Source organism: Chanos chanos, chromosome 6, assembly GCF_902362185.1.
Source record: "Chanos chanos chromosome 6, fChaCha1.1, whole genome shotgun sequence".
In the NCBI taxonomy this organism is placed as follows: Eukaryota; Metazoa; Chordata; class Actinopteri; order Gonorynchiformes; family Chanidae; genus Chanos; species Chanos chanos.
In genome coordinates, this window is record NC_044500.1 from 3,372,992 (window position 1) to 3,398,302 (window position 25,311).

Below are 25,311 nucleotides of genomic sequence, written 5' to 3' on the forward strand. Positions count from 1 at the left end.
GGGCTCATGGTGACATGACAGTGGATAACCCCACTGTTACTTATGGCTGCACAAAGAGTCACATTGCCACAACACTGGCCAGGGACTTCATCAATGGCCCATTAACCAATCATGTTCTGACCTCTCCTTCTCCTCTTCTCCAGATAGAACCCAGCTTCATCCACAAAAATGTATCCATGGGGTCTTTCGATGGAATCCAATTCAAACACTCTCTATATGTAAAAATAGATATAGTTTTGTAAATTCTACAGAAAGACAGAGAGTGTATGCACTCCTGATTTACATACATTACAGTGGAATACAGCTTGACAGAAGTATGTAGTATAGTATTGTACTGTTAACAATCAGCACTGAATGTGTCTGACTCACTTACACATACTGAAATTGATCTTTAACCCTTTCTGAGTTGTGCTCAATGGATACTCTGCACACTGAGTTCATGTACACCCTGTTGTATTGGAGGACATGGTCAATGGTAGAAAGGCTGACGTTGTTGATTCCTTCAAAATTTGCGTTGTCTTCAACAACTCAGTGCTGTATTTCATACAGTCTAATGGCATTGTTTTGAAGGACCATGTTAACTATGAGAGACTCTTACTGTTGGGAGAACATAGGAATCCTTCCACCCTTACGTGGCAGTCCTGTATTTCTACAAAAAAGTAACATATAGTTATAACAGTAATGACCCCCCCCCCCCCACCCCCGGTTGACTCCTTTACTGTATACTGGCAAAGTGATGTATTGATCTGTGCATCTGTATACAGTAAACTTTCAATGACCAAAGAAGCAAAACAAACAATCCCCTGATTATAGCGGCCACAGAGAATCTGCTGAGATTGGGTTGTCCTCTTTGTCCTGTTTCTCTCATTGTCATTCCATGAACAACAACATGGTCTATCACAGTTGCTCAAATTTCATCTGAAATGACTGCTCTTGGTCTTGCTCTTCCTCATCGTCCTCCTCCTCTTCCTCCTCATACACCACCTCTTACACACACTCTTCCTCCTCTGTCTCTCAGATTGTTTCCATCCATTGTTGGGATCAACCCTCAACTCACCTGTGCACTCTGAACTGCCTTATATTGGTTTCATCACACCATTAGCAACGAGTGTGAACAGTCTTGAGTTGTTGTGTGTAAATTATGACATCTGTGCTGTAATTGTGTTTAACTTCTGCCACCTGTGGTCACCATTATACAGCACAAGTGCATCACAGTATAAAATGTGTGTTAGTGAGTGAGAATGTGTTTAGAGTTTTACAAAAAGAGTAAATGAGATCTGTATGTATCAAATTTGGTGAAAACTGTTGATGGTTTTGCCAAAAGAGTGATTCATTCAGTAAATGAGTTTAGACCACTGAGCATTTGGTTCAGAGAATGGGGTTTAGTATTTTAGCAATACAGAGAAACTGTAGTAAACAGAAAAATCTATCGCCCTCTAGTGACCAGCAGAGAGAACAGCAGGTGAAGACCTTACACTTCCTCTGTTTTAATTTGAACGTAACAGAAAGTAAATAACATAAAAGTTTTTTTCTTTATTTAAACCACAGACAGTTTATTTGAATTCTCTGTTCCACATTTACAAACTCAAATTTTTACACCAAATCAGCGACACTAAAACTTCTCCTGCTTTTAGTCAAATTCAAAATAAAAGTCAAAACATCAGAAACAAAACAGTATTTCACATGTATACAGTCCTCAGTATCTGTGAATGAATCCTTGGATCTGGTGTCATTATTCAGTTATGTCCATAACCCAACTGATAACAGGGCACTGAGGATTCTGGATAATGTCACACTCATGATAGTGAAGGATGAGAGGATGGAGTGATGAGAAGGATGAGAGGATGGAGTGATGAGAGGATGGAGTGATGAGAAGGATGAGAGGATGGAGTGATGAGTGAGTGACTCTGGTGTTGAATGTGTGCAGGAGGGTCCTCTCCACTCACTTCTCTACCTCCCAGTCTCTCAGTAACAGAGACAAGACGTGTTTTCACATCAACTACTGTCTTCATCTTCATATTCCATGTCTCTGACCTTCAGTTCACCTTGACTCTCAGTCTCATGAGTCTCTGACAGCCATTCAGTTAAAGATCACCACACCCAGACTGGATTCTCTCACTGACTGTCTTATTCACATCCATTAGAGGATCAGTGTTTATGAGAACCTAAGGACAATAACAGAGATGCGTCACTCAAACCTACTCATAAATATTCATGACATTATAGTTACAGACATTACAACCTTGAGAGTCATTCAGAAAAACAACCACAAAATGTGATACAAACAAAACTTAAGCTTGGTGAAAACAGATGAGAATAAACCCACATTTCTTTGTGTGTGACAGTTTGACACTGAGAGACTTTGCCCATGGAAGGACACACACCATTTATATGTCTCCATGACGATAGGAAATTTCAGCTCATTTAAATGTGTGATTACTCACAGTAGCGTCTCCAGTTTATTCTGTGGATCATCCTTTAGAGCAGAGAGAAGATTCTTTCCTGTGTCTGTTATGTTATTATTGCCATTTAGATTCAGTTCTCTCAGGTGTGAGGGGTTTGATGTCAGAGCTGAAGCCAGAGCAGCACAGCCTTCATCTGTGATATCACAGCTCACCAGCCTACAGAGAGAACAGAGACACACTCTTCACACTTTCAACTCAGGAGACAGCTCAGTTCATCAGGGATTTTTACCTTATAGAGGAAAATCAACTGAAATTCATTCCCCAGTATCTTAAGTCACCTAGTATGAACATTTGATAAAAACTTATTTTAATTGGTTGACATTATCATTAAATCCCAGCTACACTGAAGACACAACCAGACAGACATGCACGCCCAGAGAAAGTCAAACAGATAAACACACACTTATACAGAGAGAAAAACAAACACATTTATCCAGACAGAAAGAGAAACGGACACACACACACACACTCAGTCAGAGACAGAGAGTGAGTCAAGCATGCATGTGCACACACACACACTGAGAAACAGAGACACACACAACTCATCCACACACATTTTACACACATACACTAAGAGACAAATACTAACACGGACTATGCAGAGAGACACACAAACACACACAGACACACATAGACACACACACATACGCACACACACAAAAACATGCAGGGAGAGACAATCAGACACACAAACACATTCACCCTGAAAGAAACAAACATAAACACACAAACATACACACACACACTCACACACACACATACAAATACATATACACTTACAGACCAAAGACTCTTATAACTATTGAGATGTAACAGTGAAAAACAGTCAGTGAGTTAATGATTCCATACACTGAGTACCCCTGTCTCATGTCTCTATGGATCTCTAAAGGAAACACTCAAACCACCATTAATCTTCACCACACTCTCAATGTCCTCACACAAAACCTGGATCAGGGACATAAGACGTGGGCTGAAGCCACATGCATTTTACACACATACACTGAGAGACAGAGACACACACACCCCAACACATCCACACACATTTTACACACATACACTGAGAAACACAGACACACAACAACACATGCAGGGAGAGATAGACAATCAGACCAAAACATTCAACCAAAAAGAAACAAACACAAACACACACGCACGCTCAAGCACACATACAACTACATATACGCCTACAGACCAAAGACTCTTATAACTACTGAGATGTAACAGTGAAAAACAGTGAGTCAATGATTCCACACAGTGAGTATCCCTGTCTTATGTCTCTATGGATCTTTAAAGGAAACACTCAGACCACCATTAATCTTCACCACACTCTCAATGTCCTCACACAAAACCTGGATCAGGGACATAAGACGTGGGCTGAAGCCAAGATCACATAAGGTGTGTAACTGTTGGAGGATAAACATTCATAAAGACCATTGAGACATGATCATACTTAACTCTGACTGCCACGAACCTCCCTCAACCTCTTCTTCCTCTTTATGACTCAGAACAACACCCCCCCCCATTCTCTTTTCCAGTCTGTTTCATTCCTCCTGTCACTCTGTGTCTCTGCTATAAACAACACTGACTCTCTTACCACACCTTTCTTTGTCTTTTTTCACATACACTTCTCTTTGCTTTCCTTTTTTACCCTGCTACCCTCAACACTGTTTCATCATCTTCCATACTGATTTCCTCACCACCCTCCTCTTCTAAAACACATTCAGCTGCTGTAGTGACAAACTGACACTCACTTACTTCACACTGTTCTCATACATATGACATGGCACCAAAGACACAAACACACCAAACATCCTGTCTTCACTTATTCACTAACATAAATACTAACACTCAACACTGTCTTCACTTATTCACTAACATAAATACTAACATTCAACCCTGTCTTCACTTATTCACTAACATAAATACTAACATTCAACCCTATCTTTATTTATTCACTAACATAAATACTAACATTCAACCCTGTCTTCACTTATTAACTAACATAAATACTAATATTCAACCCTGTCTTCGCTTATTCTCTAACATAAATACTAACACTCAACCCTGTCCACACTTATTCACTAACACAAATACTAACATTCAACCCTGTCTTCACTTATTCACTAACATAAATACTAACACTCAATCCTGGAGGTATTTCATAAAGCAGAATTAGTTAACTCAGAGAAAGTAGTAAACCTCCTAATAGAAGAGCCCTGTGGCTTCATTCTTCCATCAAAACAAAGCCAAAGGGCTCTTCAGTTAGGTGGTTTACTACTTTCTTTGAGTTAACCAACTCTGAGTTTTCACTAAACCTGCTGCTTTCTGAAATACCCCCCCCCCCCCCCCCGGCCCCGCCCTCACTCATTCACTAACATACATATTTACTAAAAATAATCACCACTTATTGACCAAATAAATACTAAAGATGTACCCTATCTTCACTTATTCACTAAAGTCCCAAACTCCTCCAGATGACTCAAAATACTTCTGCACATCTGGTCTTCACTCAACAAAAGCCCTGGATATTCGACTACTCTCATATACGTTCATTGGTATTTGGTTTTAAAGTTTGGGATTCAGATATTTGTTTTTTTATTGTTTGATTGTTTTTTGCTAAATGTACGCTATCAGTAAGCGCAAAATGCAAAATATGGTTTTGTCAGCACATTCATTTGCATGTTTTATTTATTTATTTATTTTATTTCATTTTATTTTATTTATTTTTAGGCGTTTATTTACTTAATTACTTAATCTCTAATTACCGGCGTATGTTGAACACTCGGGGATAATAAGAGACCAGCGTTAATCTCGACCAAAAGCTATCGGTAATAAACATTAATAACAAACATTATACAGCACTCTTTGGTAGAAACTGAAACAGGAATCACTAATAAAATAAGTCCAACTTTGTCCTTACAACCTATGATGGGAGAGCACAGTCTAAATGACGAATTCAGGCTGCTATTATCCAAAAGACCACTTGTTTTGATTGTTTATTTTTAATCTAATTCGCGAGCAGATGAACACTCATAAAGCAAACTGAATTCACTAAAACAACCTAACACTGTTTTCTTTAACCCATGTGTGTTCCTTTTCACAGCCTGGAGAAACAGTGGGGCTACCTGCATAATATTCCTTGGTGTTTATTTGAGGCAGACATTTATTTCACTGAAAGGACTTGGCATACTGGCGATTATAAGAAACTTGCGTTTATTGGAGACTCGGCTATTATTGGAAGTTGTACAATATATACCATCTCAGCTTGGGCACCTGACATCCCTCTCACTCACAGCAGTGAACGTAAAGCTTCAGTTCACCTTGGCCGTCAGAGGGAAGACGAAATGCCAAGCGTATGCTGATGGAGCCATTTAACTGAAGTCGTTACAAAGGCGAGAAAGTCAAGATGACTTGGTTGCACCAGAATAACAGAATCTTTAAAAATGAATGCCTTTAATTAAACTGAAAGACACATGTTACAGGGCTGTGCCGTCCATCTCAGCCGAGAACTGAGAAATGAGTGGCTGAGTCCTTCTCAACCCCGCCCCCAAATATTCGATTATTCGCTGTTGATTAATACCGAAGTTTTGGAGCCCAAAAAAAGGTATTTGGGGACAGCCGTACAAAGCAGTCACATGCCACATCCTCCTCATCTCCCTCCAATGGCTGCCTGTATCTGTCCACATCAAGTTGAAATCCCTGATTCTGAGAGATCATTAGTCACTCTAGTTAGTGCGGTTTCAGTGGAATGAAAAGACCTGAAGCCTGATTGAAACACTTCAAACAGGCTGTTTGAGGACATATGAGCGATGAGTTGAGCAGCTACAATTTTTTCAAGTATTTCAGAAAGAAAGATGGCCTATAATTATTCGAGGTTTCTGGGTTAAGGTAAGGTCTTTTAAGTAAAGGGCTAATCACGGCTGTTTTAAAAGAAGAGGGTAGAATGCCCGACTTAACTGACAAATTGAAAGGGTTGAAGATTATAGGGCTGACGGCCGAGAAAAGTTCTATGTAAAGTTTAGGAGGTAGATGATTGAGCAGGGAAGAGGCTGGTTTAGCAGAGTGCACCAGTTTGGAGAGTGTGTCAAGGGAGATATACTCAAATTGGGTTAAAGGGCGCACATCCTGATTAGGCTCTGGGGCAGCAATGGAAAGTATACCGGCACATTGATTTTGTAGACTTATTTGAGTGTCACCACGGATTAAGTCTATTTTTGCGATAAAAATTTGACAAAATCGCATGTGGTAGAGCTGGATTGAGGGGAGTGATTCTGGGTCAGTTTTGATACTGTATCAAATAGGAAACTTGGGTTGTTTTTGTTGAGATTAATTGTTTTTGAATAATAGGTGGATTTGGCCATGGAGAGGGTGCATTTATAGGCTATCAGGCTATCATGCCAGGAGAGGGCGGAAGACCTCCAGTTTAGTGGCACGCCAGTTTTGTTCTAATCTTCTACATGCTTGCTTCAGCACACGTATATCGTTATTATACCAGGGTGTTATATATTTACGCCTATTTTTTAGCATTAATGGTGCTACCATATCTAATGCATTACGGAGGGTACAGTTTCCACTGTCTGTCAGAGTGTTCAAACACCCTTGTTGATCAACGAGAAAGGTGAGGGCAGTGGGAAGCAGGTTAGCAAGCGCGGCAGTGGTGGAAGCACTAATGTGGCAGTGGAGTAGGGAGATACAACCACATTAGAGATAGTTAGGCCACGAGCTAGAATAAGATCTAAGGTGTTGCCATTGGAATGAGTGGGTTCGCGGACGTATTGGTTAAGGCCAAAAGTGTCTAAAATAAATGTGAATGCTTTATTAAGAGAATCAGAATTGTTATTGATGTGGATATTAAAATCTCCCATTATGAGGATTTTATCCACCTTACTTATTCAGAGAATTCATCTAGAAGTTGACTATAGGGCCCCAGGGGGCGTTAGTGCACTACTATAAGTAAAGATGAGGTAGTGCAGGATTGCTTCATGGAGAGCACCTCAAAGGAGGCAAAGTTTGGTACGTTAAAGATGTTCGGAGAGAATTCAGTGTTATAAATTAGGGCTACACCCCCACCTTTCTTCGCTGCTCTAGCAGCTTGAGAAAAAGAGTGGCTGGGGGGTGAAGCTTCATTTTAAAGTGAAATAAACATCTGGCTTCAGTTAAGTTTCACACAGACCCATCAAGTCAAGGCTAAGATCAGTGATCAGATCACTGACCGGCAAGGCCTTATGGGAGAGCGATGTAATATTAATAAAACCTAACTTCAGGGTTATCGGGCTTATAACGATCAAACCGGAAGAGGGGATCAGTTGAATTGGAACTAAGCTGTTGTGAGATATGGGCTGTCTGAATCTAGACCGAAGGGACCTGCATGGGCGTGAGAGTACACTAATAGCAAAAATTCCTGCTGGCAGAGGGATGATCATAGTTTAAGTTATGTTGTGCAACTGAGGCAGAATGAGGACCAGGAGGCTTAAGGAAGCCTCCTGCTGAAGCCTGTCCACTAAATGAATAACTAGTCATATTAATCTTAGCCTTATGTTGGAGGAGAGGAGTCATTGGCCCATGGGACTCAGCAGCCTCTGAGGGGTTTTCCTTAACAGGTTCTCTAATCACCTGCAACCTGGCCTGCTCTGGTGAAGGATGTCATAGCTGATTCAAACATCTAACTGTGTTGCCCGATAAAACAGCGACGCCATGCCCATTAGGGTGCAGGCCGTCCGCTTTTAGCAAGCCAGGTCTACCCCAGAAAGAGGGCCAGTTATCTACAAAATCGTATCCCTGATTTACACAAAACTATGCCAGCCAGCGATTCAGTTGCACAAATCTACTATATCTTTCATCGTTACCCCTAAATGGTCTAGGGCCAGAGACAATTAATCGATGCCGACACAAGTCCTAGCTATGTTGACCTTTGTGACTTCTGATTGCCTCATTCTAATATCATTGGTGCCGACATGAATAACGATGTTGTCATAGCTGGTGTCTATGGGGTGTGCCTTTTCAGTAAAGCTATTCCAACTCTGTCTCTGTCACTTCCAGCATGCACTCAGAGAGAGAGAGAGAGACAGAGAGAGAGATAGGGAAAAAGTATGTGTGTGTGTGTGTGTGTGTGTGTGTGTGTGTGTGTGTTATGCATTAATGACAGGTTTTGCTACAGTCGTAGAGAGTGTAAGGCAACTCAGATAATTTTCTCCTAATTTTCTCTTTGAGAGCATGACAGAAGATGGAGTAGTTTGTGATATACAGTAGTCATTTTTTTTTGCTGTATATGTGATTATCTCAGTCAGAAATGAAATCTCTTTATCTGACTTCTCTGATTCTCCATGTAACTACAGTCTTCATCAGACAGGTTTTCTCACAAACTCTCTATCACATCTGCATGTGTAAGAAAGAGAAAACCTCTTTTTTTCTGGTTTGGACACACAAAAGAGTTCTCATTTTATCCTCATTCATCATCTCTTTTGGGTCATTTGAACCTGATCCACACATTCACTAGAATATTACTAAAATTTACACTATAAACTCACTGTTAGAGAATGTGCTGTAGTGAAGAGCAGGAAATGATTGACTCTCAGAGAGATGATCTTACCTCAGTATCTCCAGTTTACAGTGAGAATCCTTCAGTCCAACAGAGAGCTCCTCAACTCCTGAATCACACAGTTCATTGTAATACAGGTTCAGTTCTTTCAGACTGGAGGAGTTTGAGCTGAGAACTGAGGCCAATGATTCACAACTTTTCTCTGTCAGTTCACATCTATTCAACCTGGAAACAAAATGGTACATCTGAATATTAAAGTCATATCTCTTCAGTTGTAGACACTCACACACATGCACAAGCACACGCACAGGCGCACACACACACGTCAACATTACACACACACGCACACACATAAATATCACGCACACATGCGCACACACACACACACACACACCTGAGTATACATTAAAAATATTGATTGTCCTTAATACTGTTGTATTGTATTTATATTATTGTAGACTGCAGTAGAGGAAGAGGGAACATTGAAATAATCTCTTTTCTCTCAGAATCCCTCTTTCAGATCAAGAACTACATCTTTACATTATCACCATCACTTATTACAACAGACAACACAAATAAAATCATCAGACTGAACATGTGGGAGACATTTCACTTTCATCAGTCAAGAATCATGAGCAGATATCTGTTAGTGTCATTATTAATTATGGTTTGTCTTAGTGTGTGTGGAGATCAGGGCTTTGACTGGATTGGAGACACACACAATAAATTCTCATTTTATCCTCATTCATCATCTCTTTTGGGTCCTTTGAACCTCATTCACACATTCATTAGAATATTACTAAAATCTACACTATTGTTACATCCTAAGACGTATTTATCTATTTATTTCGTGTTTTGTTAACTGTTGTCTGGGAGTTGTATTTTTTTTGCAGTTGTACTGTGTTGGGTTGTGTCCTCTCTCTTTCTCTCCGCTCCTCCCTCTTTCCTATTAACAGGTCGTTAAGCTCCATGGAAACGAGGGAGGGCCTATTTGTCAAATCGCACACCCATTGGCTGAGAGGAAAGAGGCCAGGGGATATAAACAAGCCAGTCCTTGTCATTACAGATCCCTTTTTGTCTGCTGACTGAGACTGTGGTGCTGGTTGGTAATTTGTTATTGCTTTATTTGCTTCTTGTTTGCTATGTGTTTCTTTTTTTGTATTGTATATAGATTTGTATATAGTGTGGGAAGCCTGTAGGGAGGTTGGGTGCCTTTTTGTTTGAAACTGTTTTCTCCTGTTTTTTTGTTAGTTAGGGAGTGACGATAGTTTGTGTTGTTGATTTTGCTTTCTTTTTACCAGTAGGTAAGTTAGAGCCCACTCCTAACAGCTAGATTGTTTTGTTTATTGTTTTGGCCTTTCCCCCTCCTGAAGTCTGTTTGTTTTTGTTTTTGGTTGACGCTTCCTGTTTTCATTTACGTTTGATAATAAAGCCAATAATTACCTCTTCGAAGTTTTGTTGTATTGTGGTGTACATAGGACACTCACTTATTTAATTTAGACATTTATTTATTTTGTTACATTCCCTTACCCCCCCCCCTGGACAAAAGGGGGAACATAACACTATAACCTCACTGTTAGAGAATGTGCTGTAGTGAAGAGCAGGTCATGTGTGACTCTCAGAGAGATGATCTTACCTCAGTATCTCCAGTTTACAGTGAGAATCCTTCAGTCCAACAGAGATCTTCTCCACTCCTGAATCATACAGATTATTACCACTCAGGCTCAGTTCTCTCAGACTGGAGGACTTTGATCTGAGAACTGAGGCCAGAACTTCACAACTTTTCTCTGTCAGTTGACAATTATTCAGCCTGGAAACAAAATGATACATATGGATATTACAGTCACATCTCTTCAGTTATAAAAACACACACACACATGAAGACACACACATGCGCATGCACACACACAAATATAACAATTCTTACTCTGTGCGTTTCTATCAAAACAGAGATATTAAACCCATATCTCTTCAGTTGAGGACACGTACATGCGCACACACACACACACACACACTTGAGTATACAATCACTATTTTTAATGTAATTAACACTGTTTCTCACCATGTGACAAACACAACACAAACAGTCAGTTTGACATTTAAACACCAGATAAAGCTCCTCTTCATTCTTTAAGGTCATAAAGACTTGTCTGCTGAAAGACATTAGACAGAGCTGACTTACAACCCAGTGGAACTGTCTCATTGTCCAGACCAACTGACCATGTCTGGAAAGCCCTGTTTCTAAGAATTCATCTTTAAGGAAAGCTGGGACATTAGACGGTGTTATCTTTTTGACAGGCTGTATAACTGGGAACACTGGTGTTAGTGTGTCCTGAATGACAACACTGCTTTCACCCACCTGATTAACTTCATCAATACTGTCCAGGAATAAGACAACAAAACTGTTCTTTCCAGAGGCAGGTTTTATATCACACTGACCAACAACTTCACTGACAGTTAAACTACATTCAACTGACATGTGAAGTGTCACTTTTTACACCATGCCTCTTTGAGAGTTGCTCTAAACCCACTCTACCTTCTGTAGTCATGACAACCAGTAAAAAAACACAGCATCTCAAAAGTTCTGTAACCTCACAAATAGTTGGTACAAGTAAAACAGTACAGTAGTACAACCAAACACTTCATTATAGCAATGAGAATCATTTATAACTCAAATGCTGCTCAGAAACATTAAAAGAGATGAAGTGAGATAGAGACACATTCACGCTATAGTCACTCACTAACACTGTAGTTACTCACTTACACTGTAGTTACTCACTAACACTGTAGTTACTCACTTACACTGTAGTTACTCACTCACACTGTAGTCACTCACTCTCACCGTAGTCACTCACTCACACTGTAGTTACTCACTTACACTGTAGTCGCTCACTCTCACTGTAGTTACTCACTCACACTGTAGTTACTCACTCACACTGTAGTTACTCACTCACACTGTAGTTACTCACTCTCACTGTAGTAACTCACTCTCACTGTAGTTTCTCACTCTCACTGTGGTTACTCACTCTCACTCACACACGAGCTCTGGCCATTCACTCCCAGCATTCACTCAGAGAGAGAGACAGAGACAGAGAGAGAGAGACAGAGGCGCATTCAAATTCGGCAAATTTAGGCAAACGTTCCAGGCGAACGGGTTTTCTTTTAACTTTTAAATTTGAACGTTTTTTGGGTCAGCATACTCTGACGACATTAATCCTCAAGGCTACAAATGACAACCAAGGTATTATTTTAAAACTCAAGCAGCTAACGCTTTAGCTGTATGTGATGTATGTGAGTTAGCCTAAACTAACAACCGCAGAGAGCAATGCAGTCGCTTAACTAATGCTAAGAACTGATAACGATAGCATACAATAAAGAGGCATTCAGAAAGAATATCAATGAAACTGACAGTTAGACAACTTGACCACTTGAACATTTGTAAGATTAAATAAAATCGAATACTTATGTATATTTTCTGCCTTACCCTCTTGACACTACATTTCAGACACTGCTAAACTGGAGCTTTACAAGAAGGTTGCAAAAATGAACAGCTTGGCCACAGGAAATGTTTTCTTAATGCATTTACATTTTCAGTTGTCAAGCATATACATTGAATTGGTTTTAATAACTTTAATGTACTTGAAATGTGCACTGTGTATTACCTAAGAAAATACAAGTTTTGGATCGGGACTTGGCATCGGCAGATACTAAATACTAAATGACTCAGATTGGTATCGGGGGCAAAAAAACTTGAACGTAATAGTAATTGTTATAAATAGGTCTATATGATATGAACACTACTATAGACTGGGGGAGGAGGAGTAGAGGGAGAAGGAACAGTGGAGGAATCTCTTTTCTGTGGAGATCCCATATGCTCCACACTCTGGAAACGCCAGTGAACCAACACCTCTTGGCCTTTTATACTCAACAGCTCTGACACTGTGTCTTTTTTAGACCTGACAACTTCAACATCTTCTCCATTTCCTGTGGATGCTGTTAAATCCTGTATCTCCACTATTTCTGTCTCCAGAGTTCTCATAGATCTGATCATGTCTTTAGTCACATTGACAGTGTACAGCTCACACAGCTGTTTCACTGACTCTTTACCACAGTCCCACCACTGCTGTAGAGAGATCAAACTAGACTGTTATCATTTAAATCATCTCCAAAAAGAACAAGAAACACTCGACAATGCTTATCATTTAAAAGAGAATTACTGACATGCAAAAATGAACTTTCTGATTTGACCTGTCCCATAAAAATGTTAACTTTACTAAGCTATGATCTGAAAATCTAACTGAGTGTATGTGACAGATTCTAAAAACATGAACATTGTGTGTAAAACTGTACATCCTGTCTAGTCTTTCTTGAGAGGTAAACATTTTTCTTTTATCCACCCATCAGTAGTGGTGCATGGGGACATTGATAGAGAAAGCCCAACAGTACTTACAATCGTAATGACAGGCACCAATCGGTAGTGTAGTGTAAGTATTTGGCTACAGTGATACGTTTCACAGTAACAGTATCAGTTCACAGTCTGGTAATTACGTGTTTAATATTGTCAGTTTCATTGTCCAAATCAAGTCATCACTCACTATAGTGTTGGGTAGAAAAAGTTCTTACTTTATTGTTTTTTTTCTTTAATATGAAGTTGTTGTTCAAATGGCAATTTAACAAAATCGTTTTTGCACAGTCAACATCCATGTATTGCTTCTGCAATGATCTCTGACCAACCACTCACTCTCTGGTTGAAATTCAGTTTATTAGCTGCTCATGTCAGACAGTCATGATTTGCATTTCTGATCTGATTGATGTGAAGACAGTGGTATGTTGGATTCCCTCACCTTCCCACTGACAATTTACTGTATGTTTACACGGAAGCCAAACATTCATGGGACTTCCTCTACACACCCACTGGGCATTTTTTTCTCTTTCACAGCCCAGTCAGAGCGGTACAACACTCAACATTTTTCTAAGAAAAAAAAAAAAAGTGAGAGCAGACCTAGTCTGGTCTCCCCTCGACGGCATGTAATGTAGATGCCAGGCAACTGTAAAGAGAGAAACTTACAATCATATGACATTAAACAGCGTTCCTTTCACCATAGTCACTGTCAAAATATAATGTAGGCTACATAATCAAAATTGGAATACAATCACATGAAAACTTTCATTAAATTTATTTCACGTGTTGTTAATGTTATAGAGATTTTCACATCTCAAGTCTTTTAATTCAGAGGAAACCTGGCTTCCACTAGGAATCGCCACTGCTGTCCATGTGTACAGCCTTGACAAAAGCCTACTGAAACCCTGATGTTTACTACTCCCAGTGACACGCAAGTCCTGTGTCTCCACTAACTGAGTTACAATCAGTTCCCAAGAAACATGTGGTTCTATATGATCTCTGTCCATTCTGTCATTGTCCCCCTAAAATCACATCATGTTCTGTATCACAAATATACAACACTGTAAATACCTCATTTTAAACACCTCACTCTGTACCAGCAGTAGGCTGATCAAATCAAATCAATACAAACCTTTTCAGACGTCTCTTTAACCCTCAGACACATTCCCACAACAGCTTGTTCTCCTTCATAAGACTCAGGTCAAAGGCCTTTAGTAAAGAGTGTGGTTATTCCATCACTAGTGGAGATTTTAGGACTCAGTGTAACCTCCCCACTCCACTCCCTCTGCCAGTCTACCTCATTCACACTCTCACTGTAGGTGTCTTGGACATATGTAACGTGTGTTTGTGTTTTAATGACTCAAATCACACTGTCCTCCTCATTCTTTGTCCTGAGTCCAGATTCCTCCACAGGGAGCTCTGATGACTCTGTCTCCATTATTTTAGTACCAGAACTGGGAACGGTACTTAAAATGGTGCTAACAACAATGAAACCTCTCCAATCTGGCCAGAGACATAAAAATGTTCTCTTGCATGTGCCCATGAGTATTGCCTGATATTTTTATTTAATTCTCTCCATATATCACACAGGTTATTTAATTCTCTCCATATATCACACAGCAAAGGCATTACTAGCTGTTGAAAAGGTCAGGGGTTAAGTCTGGGGTTAAGAAAACCGGAGCGTTTCATCTGGGTGTGCGCTTGTCTTCCAACTCTGTGTTCACTGTGCAGCGCTGGATTACTCCCCCTCCTTCACACACTGCAAGTCAAGATCTGCTCTGTTACACAGTCTGTCTGTTGTTTTGCTATAAACAAGTCCTTTTTCAGGGCCAGCCTTTAAACATTTGGGGCTACGGCCCCAAATGATCAGACCTAACAATGCCACTGTCACACCGGTTGTGGGTTTCAGTTAGTTCACATGCAGCATGAGTGATTTCTCTCTAAAACATCATCCTCTGAAAAATTAAAATCACCACCTAAAAAAATCCTCTGACTGACAGTTCTGCAGAGCTGTGCTGACATGATTCAGGACACAAACCCTGTCTGCACCAGTTGTGGTAGAATAAACGTTAATAAAACCAATTTTAAAATGTTCGAACCGTGTCCTTACAATCATAAGTCTTCCAGTCAACACCTGCTGTGTCTCATATGAAACAGACTAAACGTTTCTGGTAAAGAATATAGAGACACCCCCTCTTGTTGAATTCATGTGACTAAAAAACACTTCTCCATCCCATTCTTTATTCCAGTCAGTGTCATTAATGCTGTCACTGTGTGTTTCTTTATTCCAGTCAGTGTCATTAATTCTGTCACTATGTGTTTCTTTATTCCACTCAGTGTCATTAATGCTGTCACTATGTGTTTCTTTATTCCACTCAGTGTCATTAATGCTGTCACTATGTGTTTCTTTATTCCAGTCAGTGTCATTAATGCTGTCACTATGTGTTTCTTTATTTCACTCAGTGTCATTAATGCTGTCACTATGTGTTTCTTTATACCACTCAGTGTCATTAATGCTGTCACTATGTGTTTCTTTATTCTGATCAGTGTCATTAATGCTGTCACTATGTGTTTCTTTATACCAGTCAGTGTCATTAATGCTGTCACTATGTGTTTCTTTATTCCAGTCAGTGTCATTAATGCTGTCACTGTGTGTTTCTATATTCCAGTCAGTGTCATTAATGCTGTCACTATGTGACAAACATAACATCTTCTGTTTAATAAGCTCACGAAGTGAAACTCTTTTTTGAATATTCAGTGCTCCGTTCAAATGGAGAATTCCCATTCTTATCTCACCCATTAATGATGTTAACTGGCATAAACCAAACAACAGCATATGCAGTAGACAACATTCATGATGTTTCAAAGTCATCTTAAGTTTGTAATTCAATTTCATTTGAGGTACTTTAGGTGTTTTCTTTAGTCTGTATAATTTTTTTTTGAAAGTGTATTCACTTCGTCGATTTTGTTGACTTCGTATGTCTGATAAATCACTGTCAACACTGGTGGACTCGGGGGTGGGGGGGTGGGGGGTAGTGGGTGACAGAGGACACCACCCATGGTTGAAAAGGCATCGCTAAAGTGTCCTCTAGAGTGACAAAAACAAGAGGAAGTGTCCTATTGGCTGCCCCTCACAAGAGAAAAAAATGATTGAGTTCCCTCTAGGGTGCCCCCTCATGCAATAAATCATGATGATGTGCCCTCTAGAGCAAGAACATTCGATAACATTTCTTAATGAGTTCCATTCTAGTGGAGAAAACGTGATACAGAGCCCTATATGGTGCCCTTACAACGGTCTAAACCTGAGGTACCCTATGTGTGCCCTTCAAATGGAAAAAGGTGCCGTTATGAAGTGGCCTCTATGCTGCCCCTACATGACAGTGTCCGAAAGGTGCCCTTTCCAGCACAGAAAATGTATGCAGTGCTGTATAGGGTAAATGGGATGCAGTGCTGTATAGAGTACTCCTGCAGGTGTGAAAACAATGATGAAGTGCCCAGTTAGGTGCTCCTCTACTGGAGAAGTGCCCTTACAGTGGGTAAAATGGGATGCAGTGCTGTAAAGGGGTGTCCCTACGTGCGTGAGAATGTGGGGAAGTTTCCAAATAGATGCCCCTCCAGTGGAGAAAATGTGATGTGGTGCCATTCAGGTGCCCTTACAATGGGATAAACTTGAGGTTCCCTACGGGTGCCTCTCTGATGAAAAAAAATATCATGAAATGCCCTCTTAGATGCCCTTCCAAGTGAGAAAACCCAATGAAGTGCCCTTGCAACGGAGAGAAAAAAATTCCCAGTGAAGAAAATGAGATGCAGTGCCCTACAGTCTCCCCTACAATGGGCCCTCTAGGGCAGGCTTTCCCAAAGCGGGTGCCATGACGACAGTCGAGGGGTGCCACCAAATACGATTTTGAACTTACTTCTCAAACCCTGCTTACATTCAAAACACATTGTATGGCTGCTAACAGATATTTTCTGAGTTTTTGCAAGGGGCTGATAAGTTAGGCGAATATCTAGCTAGCATTTTGATGTAATCTCATCTGTACTGTCCCTGTTTTTTATTTTTTAATGTACCCTTTAGGTGAGGTTAGATTCTGTTAGGTTAACTGTTTTTGATAGCAAAAGACAAAGTAAATTGTTGCCAATAAAAAATAAAGCTTAAAATACCCATTCCCATTGTTTAAAACTTACATCTATTCCATTCATTTAAGTTTTCAGTTTAGCCACAACCCCTCTAGATGTTCAGATGTCAGAGGGGACTTAATACAGTCTGAGCTGTAACCCTGACATCCTACTACAGTGTGTGAGGTAGGTAATACAGCAAGGGTTCTTTGAAGTTGTGTGGGGCCTAGCTGAATATTCTCTGTAATAACAGAATGCTCCCAGTATTAAGATAATGGTGAAGACATATGCATATGTTCACACTCTGCTCGAATAACAGTATGCTCTCGTATACATCTTAAACATATGTATATGTTCACACATTCCTTGCATAATGGTATGCTTATGTGTACATTTTAAACATATGTACCATATATGGAAGTCTCACCAGAATGTATATTTATTTTGTACATTACTCCATGTAAGGCATTTTGACCCCACTCTCAGATATGGGTTAAAGGTATTTGCTATCTATGGCAGACAAGGTCAAAGGCCTTGTGGAGCATGGGCATATCTTTGCACAAGAAATTGTTTTCTTTAGTCAGTAAAAACATGACTCAGTCTGTGCACAGTGTGCTGCAGAGTCTTCTCTCCTCTCCTCTCTGCTCCTTTTTTGACTGTATCATCACTGAACTCCAATAAAGAAGACTACTAATGAAAACCATCTCTGTGCCTGGTTCCTATTTTAGCATCACAACATCGATGCCCAACAGTTGTAAAGATTGAGTTTTACCAGTGATGCATTACTAAATACTAATGCAGTGTATGTACACTGCAAGTGCTTTTATAGATAGCAGTACCACATCTTTTTAGCCTAGATGCCTAGCTAAGGAGTCAACTAACTAAACAGGCACCTTGCTTAGCTGAATCTATGCTAACCTGTGGACTCAATTTGGAAATCAAGCAGAAGTGTAAAAGTCCCTCCCTAACGGAAATATTTTAGGGTAATTTGCACAAAATGCCCACAGGACATTAAAGTTTGGTGTGAATTGCTTTTTCAACTAACTTAAGAGTGGGCTTAGCATTGGGCTACCCTGTGATTACAGAAGGCTGAGGAGAGAAAGAAAACTGAAGCACATACAAAAGGAGCTTTTTGTGCTGTTTGTGAAATGAGGGCCTTAATATTTTAAAGGTTTATAGTTCCCTGTGTGTTTTTATCATTGAAGTTTGCTTATACTTTTAATCTGAATTGCCTAATAACATAATGTTAATCTTAATCAAGGATGATACATGATGCATCATAGCTTTTTGCATGCTGGTGGGGCCCCATGTTGTGCAGTAGGTGCCCTTTTTATTTTTTCACTCCTGCCCTTCAAACAGCCTGAGTTCGCCACTGACCATCAGAATCATCAAACGTGCTACAACCAGTCTTTTCAGTACATTCATCTGTTTGCAGTTCCAACACCCATCTTGCTTCTACAATCTCTCTCACACACACTCCACCTTCAGACTCCCAGCATCCACTCAGAGCGAGAGAGAGAGAGAGAGAGAGATAGGGATAAACAGAGAGAGAGAGAGAGAACGAGACAGAGAGAGGGGGTAGGAAGGGAGGGAGAGAGAAAAAGAGAGTGTAAGAGAAAGAAAAAAGCAACAGGGAGAGAGAGAGCATGGGAAAGGCAGAAAACTGCAGGTGTTTGACTGGATTGGACACACATAATAAATTCTCATTTTATCCTCATTCATCATCCATTTTGCTCCTCCTGGAATTGCAACCTTATCTTGGTGGAGGGAACCTTATCTAGACTTACGGTATAGATACTGAGTGTTGGACTCCGTCAGGATTGTACCTTGTCTCCAATCTTGTTCTTGATTTTCATGGACAGGATTTCAAGGTGCAGTCAGGGTGAGGAGGGTGTCCAGTACGGTGGCCTCAGGATTGCATCTCTGCTTTTTGCAGATGATGTGGTTCTGTTGGCCCCATCAAACTGTGACCTCCAGCACGCATCAGGGGGGGTTTGCAGCCGAGTGTGAAGCGGTCGGGATGAGGATCAGCACCTCCAAGTCTGAGGCCATGGTCCTATACCGGAAAAAGGTGGCTTGCCTCCTCTGAGTTGGGACTGAGTTACTGCCTCAAGTGGAGGAGTTCAAGTATCTCGGGGTCTTGTTCACGAGTTAGGGTAAAACGGAGTGGGAGATCGACAGGCGGATCGGGGTGGCAGCAGCAGTCATGCGGTCGTTGTACCGAACCGTCGTGGTGAGGAGGGAGTTGAGTCAGAAGGCAAGGCTCTCAATTTACCAGTTCATCTTTGTTCAAACCCTCACCTATGGTCACGAGCTCTGGTGACCGAAAGAATGAGATTGTGGATACAAGTGGCGGAAATGAGTTTCCTCTGCAATGTGGCTGGGTGCACCCTTAGGGATAGGGTGAGGAGCTCAGACATCCGGGAGGAGCTCAGAGTGGAGCCGCTGCTCCTCTGCATTGAAAGGAGCCTGTTTAGGTTTTTCAGGCATCTAGTCAGGATTCCTCCTGGGCAGACCCAGGACACGTTGGGAGAATTATATATCTTGTCTGTCCTGGGAACGCCTTGGGATCCCCCAGGAAGAGCTGGTGGATGTCTTGACTACCCTCCTCAACCTGCTGCCACTGCTACCCGGTTCCGGATAAGTGGCAGAAAATGACGATGATGGCGATCATCATCTCTTTTGGTTCCTTTGAACCTAATTCACACATTCACTAGAATATTACTCAAATCTATACTATAACCTCACTGTTTTAGAATATGCTGTAGTGAAGAGCAGGTCATGTGTGACTCTCAGAGAGATGATCTTACCTCAGTGTCTCCAGTTTACAGTGAGAATCCTTCAGTCCAACAGAGAGCTTCTCCACTCCTGAATCATGCAGATCATTACTATCCATGTCTAGTTCTCTCAGACTGGCGGAGTTTGATCTGAGAACTGAGGCCAGAAATTCATAACTTTTCTCTGTCAGTTCACACCTCCACAGCCTGGAATCAAAATGGTACATCTGAATATTAAACTCATATCTCTTCAGTTATAGACACACACACACACACACACACACACGCACACACACACACATATCCCTACATACAATTAACCAGAGAGAGTGAGAGAGAAAAATCACTCTCACACATGTAAACGTAAACACACACACAACACATACTACACACACATTCCAGAATAAAATCATCAGACTGAACATGTGGGAGACATTTCACTGTCATCAGTCAAGAAACATGAGCAGATATCTGTTAGTGTCATTATTAATTATGGTTTGTCTTAGTGTGTGTAGAGATCAGGGGTTTGACTGGATTGGACACACACAGTGAATTCTCATTTTATCCTCATTCATCATCTCTTTTGGGTCATTTGAACCTAATTCACACATCCACTAGAATATTACTAAAATCTACACTATAACCTCACTATTAGAGAATGTGCTGTAGTGAAGAGCAGGTCATGTGTGACTTTCAGAGAGATGATCTTACCTCAGTATCTCCACTGTACAGTGAGTATTCTTCAGTCCAACAGAGAGCTTCTCCACATCAGAATCCTTCAGTTCCATGCCACGCATGACCACTTTTTTCTGATCTGACAGACTTCCTTCAACAAACGCACCTGTCAGGACAGTGATCAGATTATTAAACTTTTCATTGTCATATGCACACACTCATACATGCAGCACACACGCACACACTCATAGACACACACACACACACACACAAACACCCTTTTTCCAGTGCTCCTCTAAGTTTCCCTTTAGTTCTCTTTAGTTTAGGTTTGGGCTCTTTCTTCCCTGTCACTGAGAGCTGTGGTTCATTGTGTGTCTGCAGTGTGGTTTGTCAGTAAATCTTAAACTAATCAAGAGATCCACTGACTCTGGCCTGTGGGGTCACTGTTAAAGGACACCCACTTCAAACCAACCAAAGGTTTATGTCATAATGGTGATTCATTAAGAGTCATTACTGACATCACTGACTCCAACAGTCTAAGACATCACTGACTCTAACAGTCTAAAACATCACTGACTCCAACAGTCTAAGACATCACTGACTCTAACAGTCTAAGATATCACTGACTCTAACAGTCTAAGACATCACTGACTCTAACAGTCTAAGACATCACTGACTCTACCAGTCTAACGCATCACTGACTCTTGTCAGAGCATGAGAATCTTTCATTATAGAAACTGGTGAAATGCTCTGTCACAACAAGTCTTTTTGGTCACTGATCGTGTGTAAAAGTCATACTAGTGTTGGTAGAGAAACATAAATCTGTCTTGAGGTGGTAATAAGTGACATGATGAGAGTTATGATGATTTCTATGTTTTTGAACATGTTTTCCATCAGCCATCTCATGCCAAATCTTATTCACAACTTTTTAAAGATGTTTTATGATAGCCAGTGAGATTAAAGATTACAAATGCACCACAGTCTTTGTTCCTGTCTTTATAACCATAACTTGACCGTATACAGACCATGAAAAACATTCAGACGGTGCAGAGTGTGGGGGAATTTGGAGTGAAACAGTGATTTATGAGCAGTTGTTTAGAAATGTTGCAGGAAAATATGTCTGTTGTATCTTCCCTGTGTCATCCAGACAACCTGTTGATTGTTCCATTTATTACTTTAAATGAGTCTAAGGGGAAACAGAACATGTCAGCAGGTCTGCAACAATAACCACATCATCACCATACCACGATATTAGGAGGTATGGTGTTGAAAAGGATAATACCATCCACAGTATAAGTGGTTTTTTTTTAAATCTCTCCACACAAGAATGAGAAAATGATTCTAATACGCCCATACAACTGCACTGAGCATACAGAAGCAAGCACCTCATTTCATCAATTGAGAGGACTGACATGGAGGATAAGCGGTTTGTGAGTCTGGTGTTGAAAACAAGTGAGCAACTGCAACTGTCTACAAATAATGTTATGGAGGAAAACATTCAGTGTATGATAACCCCGTCTACACCCATGTTTATTAATTATAATGCGTAACAACTCATGTAGAATGCTTTTTAAATGTCTATAATAACTATTTCCTTAGTTTTAAGTTAATCAACCAAATATTTAGCACGTTCTATGGTGTTTGAAAGAAACGCCATGAGTAAACTAGTACAATTTGCCTAGGCAATGGATTTTTGTCTTTTGAAAGCGATAAAACAGTACAAACGACGTTTCTTGTTGCAAAGCAAAATGTGTCATCACCAGGTTAGGCACATTTTGGGTTTGATGACAAGGGGGGACAATTTAGAAGAGACAGCATGTCGCATTTGCAGTAAAAACATATCAGTGAAGCGTGCCAAAGCCGGGTTCAGACAACATCACTTTAAAAATTGTAAGATCCACTCAAATTACACAACATCCTTTCTTGCAATCTGATGTCTTGACGACATTGTGCTGCGCACACTACACAGCTGAGCACGGACAAGGTTTGGGGTGGGATCCCCGACAGGGTATTTTATCCCTATATTCACGAAACAGCACACAAGGAAAGTGTTTTTTTACTTGCAACTTTGTCAATATGGGGCTTACAGCATCTTTGTTTTTACCAGCAACAGCGGGTGAATAGATGCTGTCAAGAGTTGATTTCAACATATTAAAGGACAAGTAACGTCAAATGAATGAATAATTAAACACAGGGGGGTTGGCTGTGGTATTACCACAAACCACAAGGCCGGAATTCTTCGAATACTGCGGTAAGGAAATTTCTATACCGCAGCAGCCCTACATCTCAGTAGTATCTGTCTGTTATCATAGTAAAGACCTATGATGTATACTCAAAAGAATATATGAGAGAAGGTTCCAATGTTCGAAAATTAGAGCCTCTATGCACACTGTTGTATTGTGGAATTCAACACTGTTGATCCTCTCTTTCTGTTTTGTTTTTTTAGTGAAAAAATATTTTTAAAAAAGCGCTTCTAAAGAAAAAAAAAATAGAGTTTGTAAAAAAGGTAGCAGAAATTAAAATGGTTTATGATCTTGTTTCCTTTTCCCTTCAGTTTTGTTACATTTAGCTGGACTGGGCAGACATTCTAATGCAAAGCAGTGCTAGCAAAGTTAAAAAAATAATAATGATAATAAACAAGAGTACAACAGTAAAAACAGTTACCTGCTTTCTGTATTTGTATCTGTATTCTGTATTTTTGATACAGCAAGATGATCATGATGAGGCAGATCCCTGAGGGAATGATGAGGTTCAGAGCCCTGATGACAGGATTCCTGCAAACTTTATCCCAAACAGCCATTATTCACATTACACATATGCATAATCAAACTTTACCCCAAACAGCCATTATTCACATTACACATATGCATAATCAAACTTTACCCCAAACAGCCATTATTCACATTACACATATACATAATCAAACTTTACCCCAAACAGCCATTATTCACATTACACATATACATAATCAAACTTTACCCCAAACAGCCATTATTCACATTACACATATACATAATCAAACTTTACCCCAAACAGCCATTATTCACATTACACATATGCATAATCATACGCACATTATTGTTCAAAAATTAGGCGCACCAATTTTGTTTAAATCTAAGCATAAACATGAATGACAGTTGAACCCCTAGGGACATTACATAAAACACAGATTCAACATTAAATAATAAACAAAATAACAAACATGGCAGCCATCAAGGGTTTCATGGTCAAATGTGTGTTTGATTCAAAATCAGATCTGCTTACATGGGATGAAAATCTCTGTCTCCTTCATGTGGTCTCTCAGTATTATTCTGCAGAAGAATCTGTTGGTCTTACTGTCCTGTACAATAACACGTTTCACAGAGAAAAACTCTGTGTCTCTGACTGTCTCTGTGTCCTCTGCAGGGAGACCCTTTCCTTCACTGTTCAGCCAAAAAACCACAGGCTCAGGATGCCAACCTGTAGATTCACACGACAGACTCCGCCTTCCTGAGTCATCACAGCCCGTCACAGTGATCACAGGCTCGGTTCCAACAGCTATTAATAATCAATAAATATTAACTCTCAGTTATTACAAGTGAATCTGAAATGACAAATAAGCAGCTGCTTTGGTTCAATTAAACATGGGTCTCACCTTCAACTCTGACTTCAACAGTCACATCATCCTGCCAGTTTTTATTATGAATAAAACATTTATATTGTCCTTCATCAAAGACTCTCACTCTGGAGAGTTTTAATGAAGTGTTGCCTTTCTGCAGTTTCTCTTTAAACAGTGCTGTTCTCCCTCTATAGGACTGAATCTGTTTCTCATTTCTGTCTTCATGGTCTGTGTACAGATGCACTAGAGTGTCTGATCCATGGAGTCTACTCCACTCCACTGTCATGTCCACAGCACTGATGGCGGGTTTGAGAGAACAGGGCAGAACCAGGTCTTCACCAGCTACAGCAACAAGAGGACCAGCTGGACCAACAACCTGAACCTGATCTTTAATCAGACATAGACACATTCAAAGTTAACCTTCCCATACACTACAAGAAATCACTGACATAGTATGAAATGTAACACACACACACACACACACACACAAACAAGTCTAAGTCGAGAATTTTAACAGGAGGACAAAACAGACTAACACAACCCAACATATACAGTGTTTTATAAGTATTTCAGTGGAGATGTGTCCTACCTGATGTGGATAATGCTGAAAAATGAAGAAACAGGAGATTCACCAAAATCACCTTCATTCCTGAATGAGACAGAATTACAAAAGGGAAAAAAAAAAACATTTGTCAGACTGATGATGAACAGAACTCGCGGCTGAAAATGAAAATAGACTA

General features: G+C 40.2%; 1 protein-coding gene across 1 annotated transcript; it reads right to left on the reverse strand.

Annotated features, from left to right (window-relative positions):
- Positions 1–24,279: 24,279 nt before the first annotated feature.
- On the reverse strand, positions 24,280–24,980 carry LOC115814041 (butyrophilin subfamily 3 member A2-like). Its single transcript, XM_030776759.1, has 3 exons — positions 24,608–24,980; positions 24,328–24,510; positions 24,280–24,284 (listed from the first exon to the last, which is right to left on the reverse strand). Exons 1-3 carry the CDS (start codon positions 24,978–24,980, stop codon positions 24,280–24,282), a joined length of 561 nt encoding a protein of 186 aa, XP_030632619.1.
- Between the last annotated feature and the right edge of the window lie 331 nt (positions 24,981–25,311).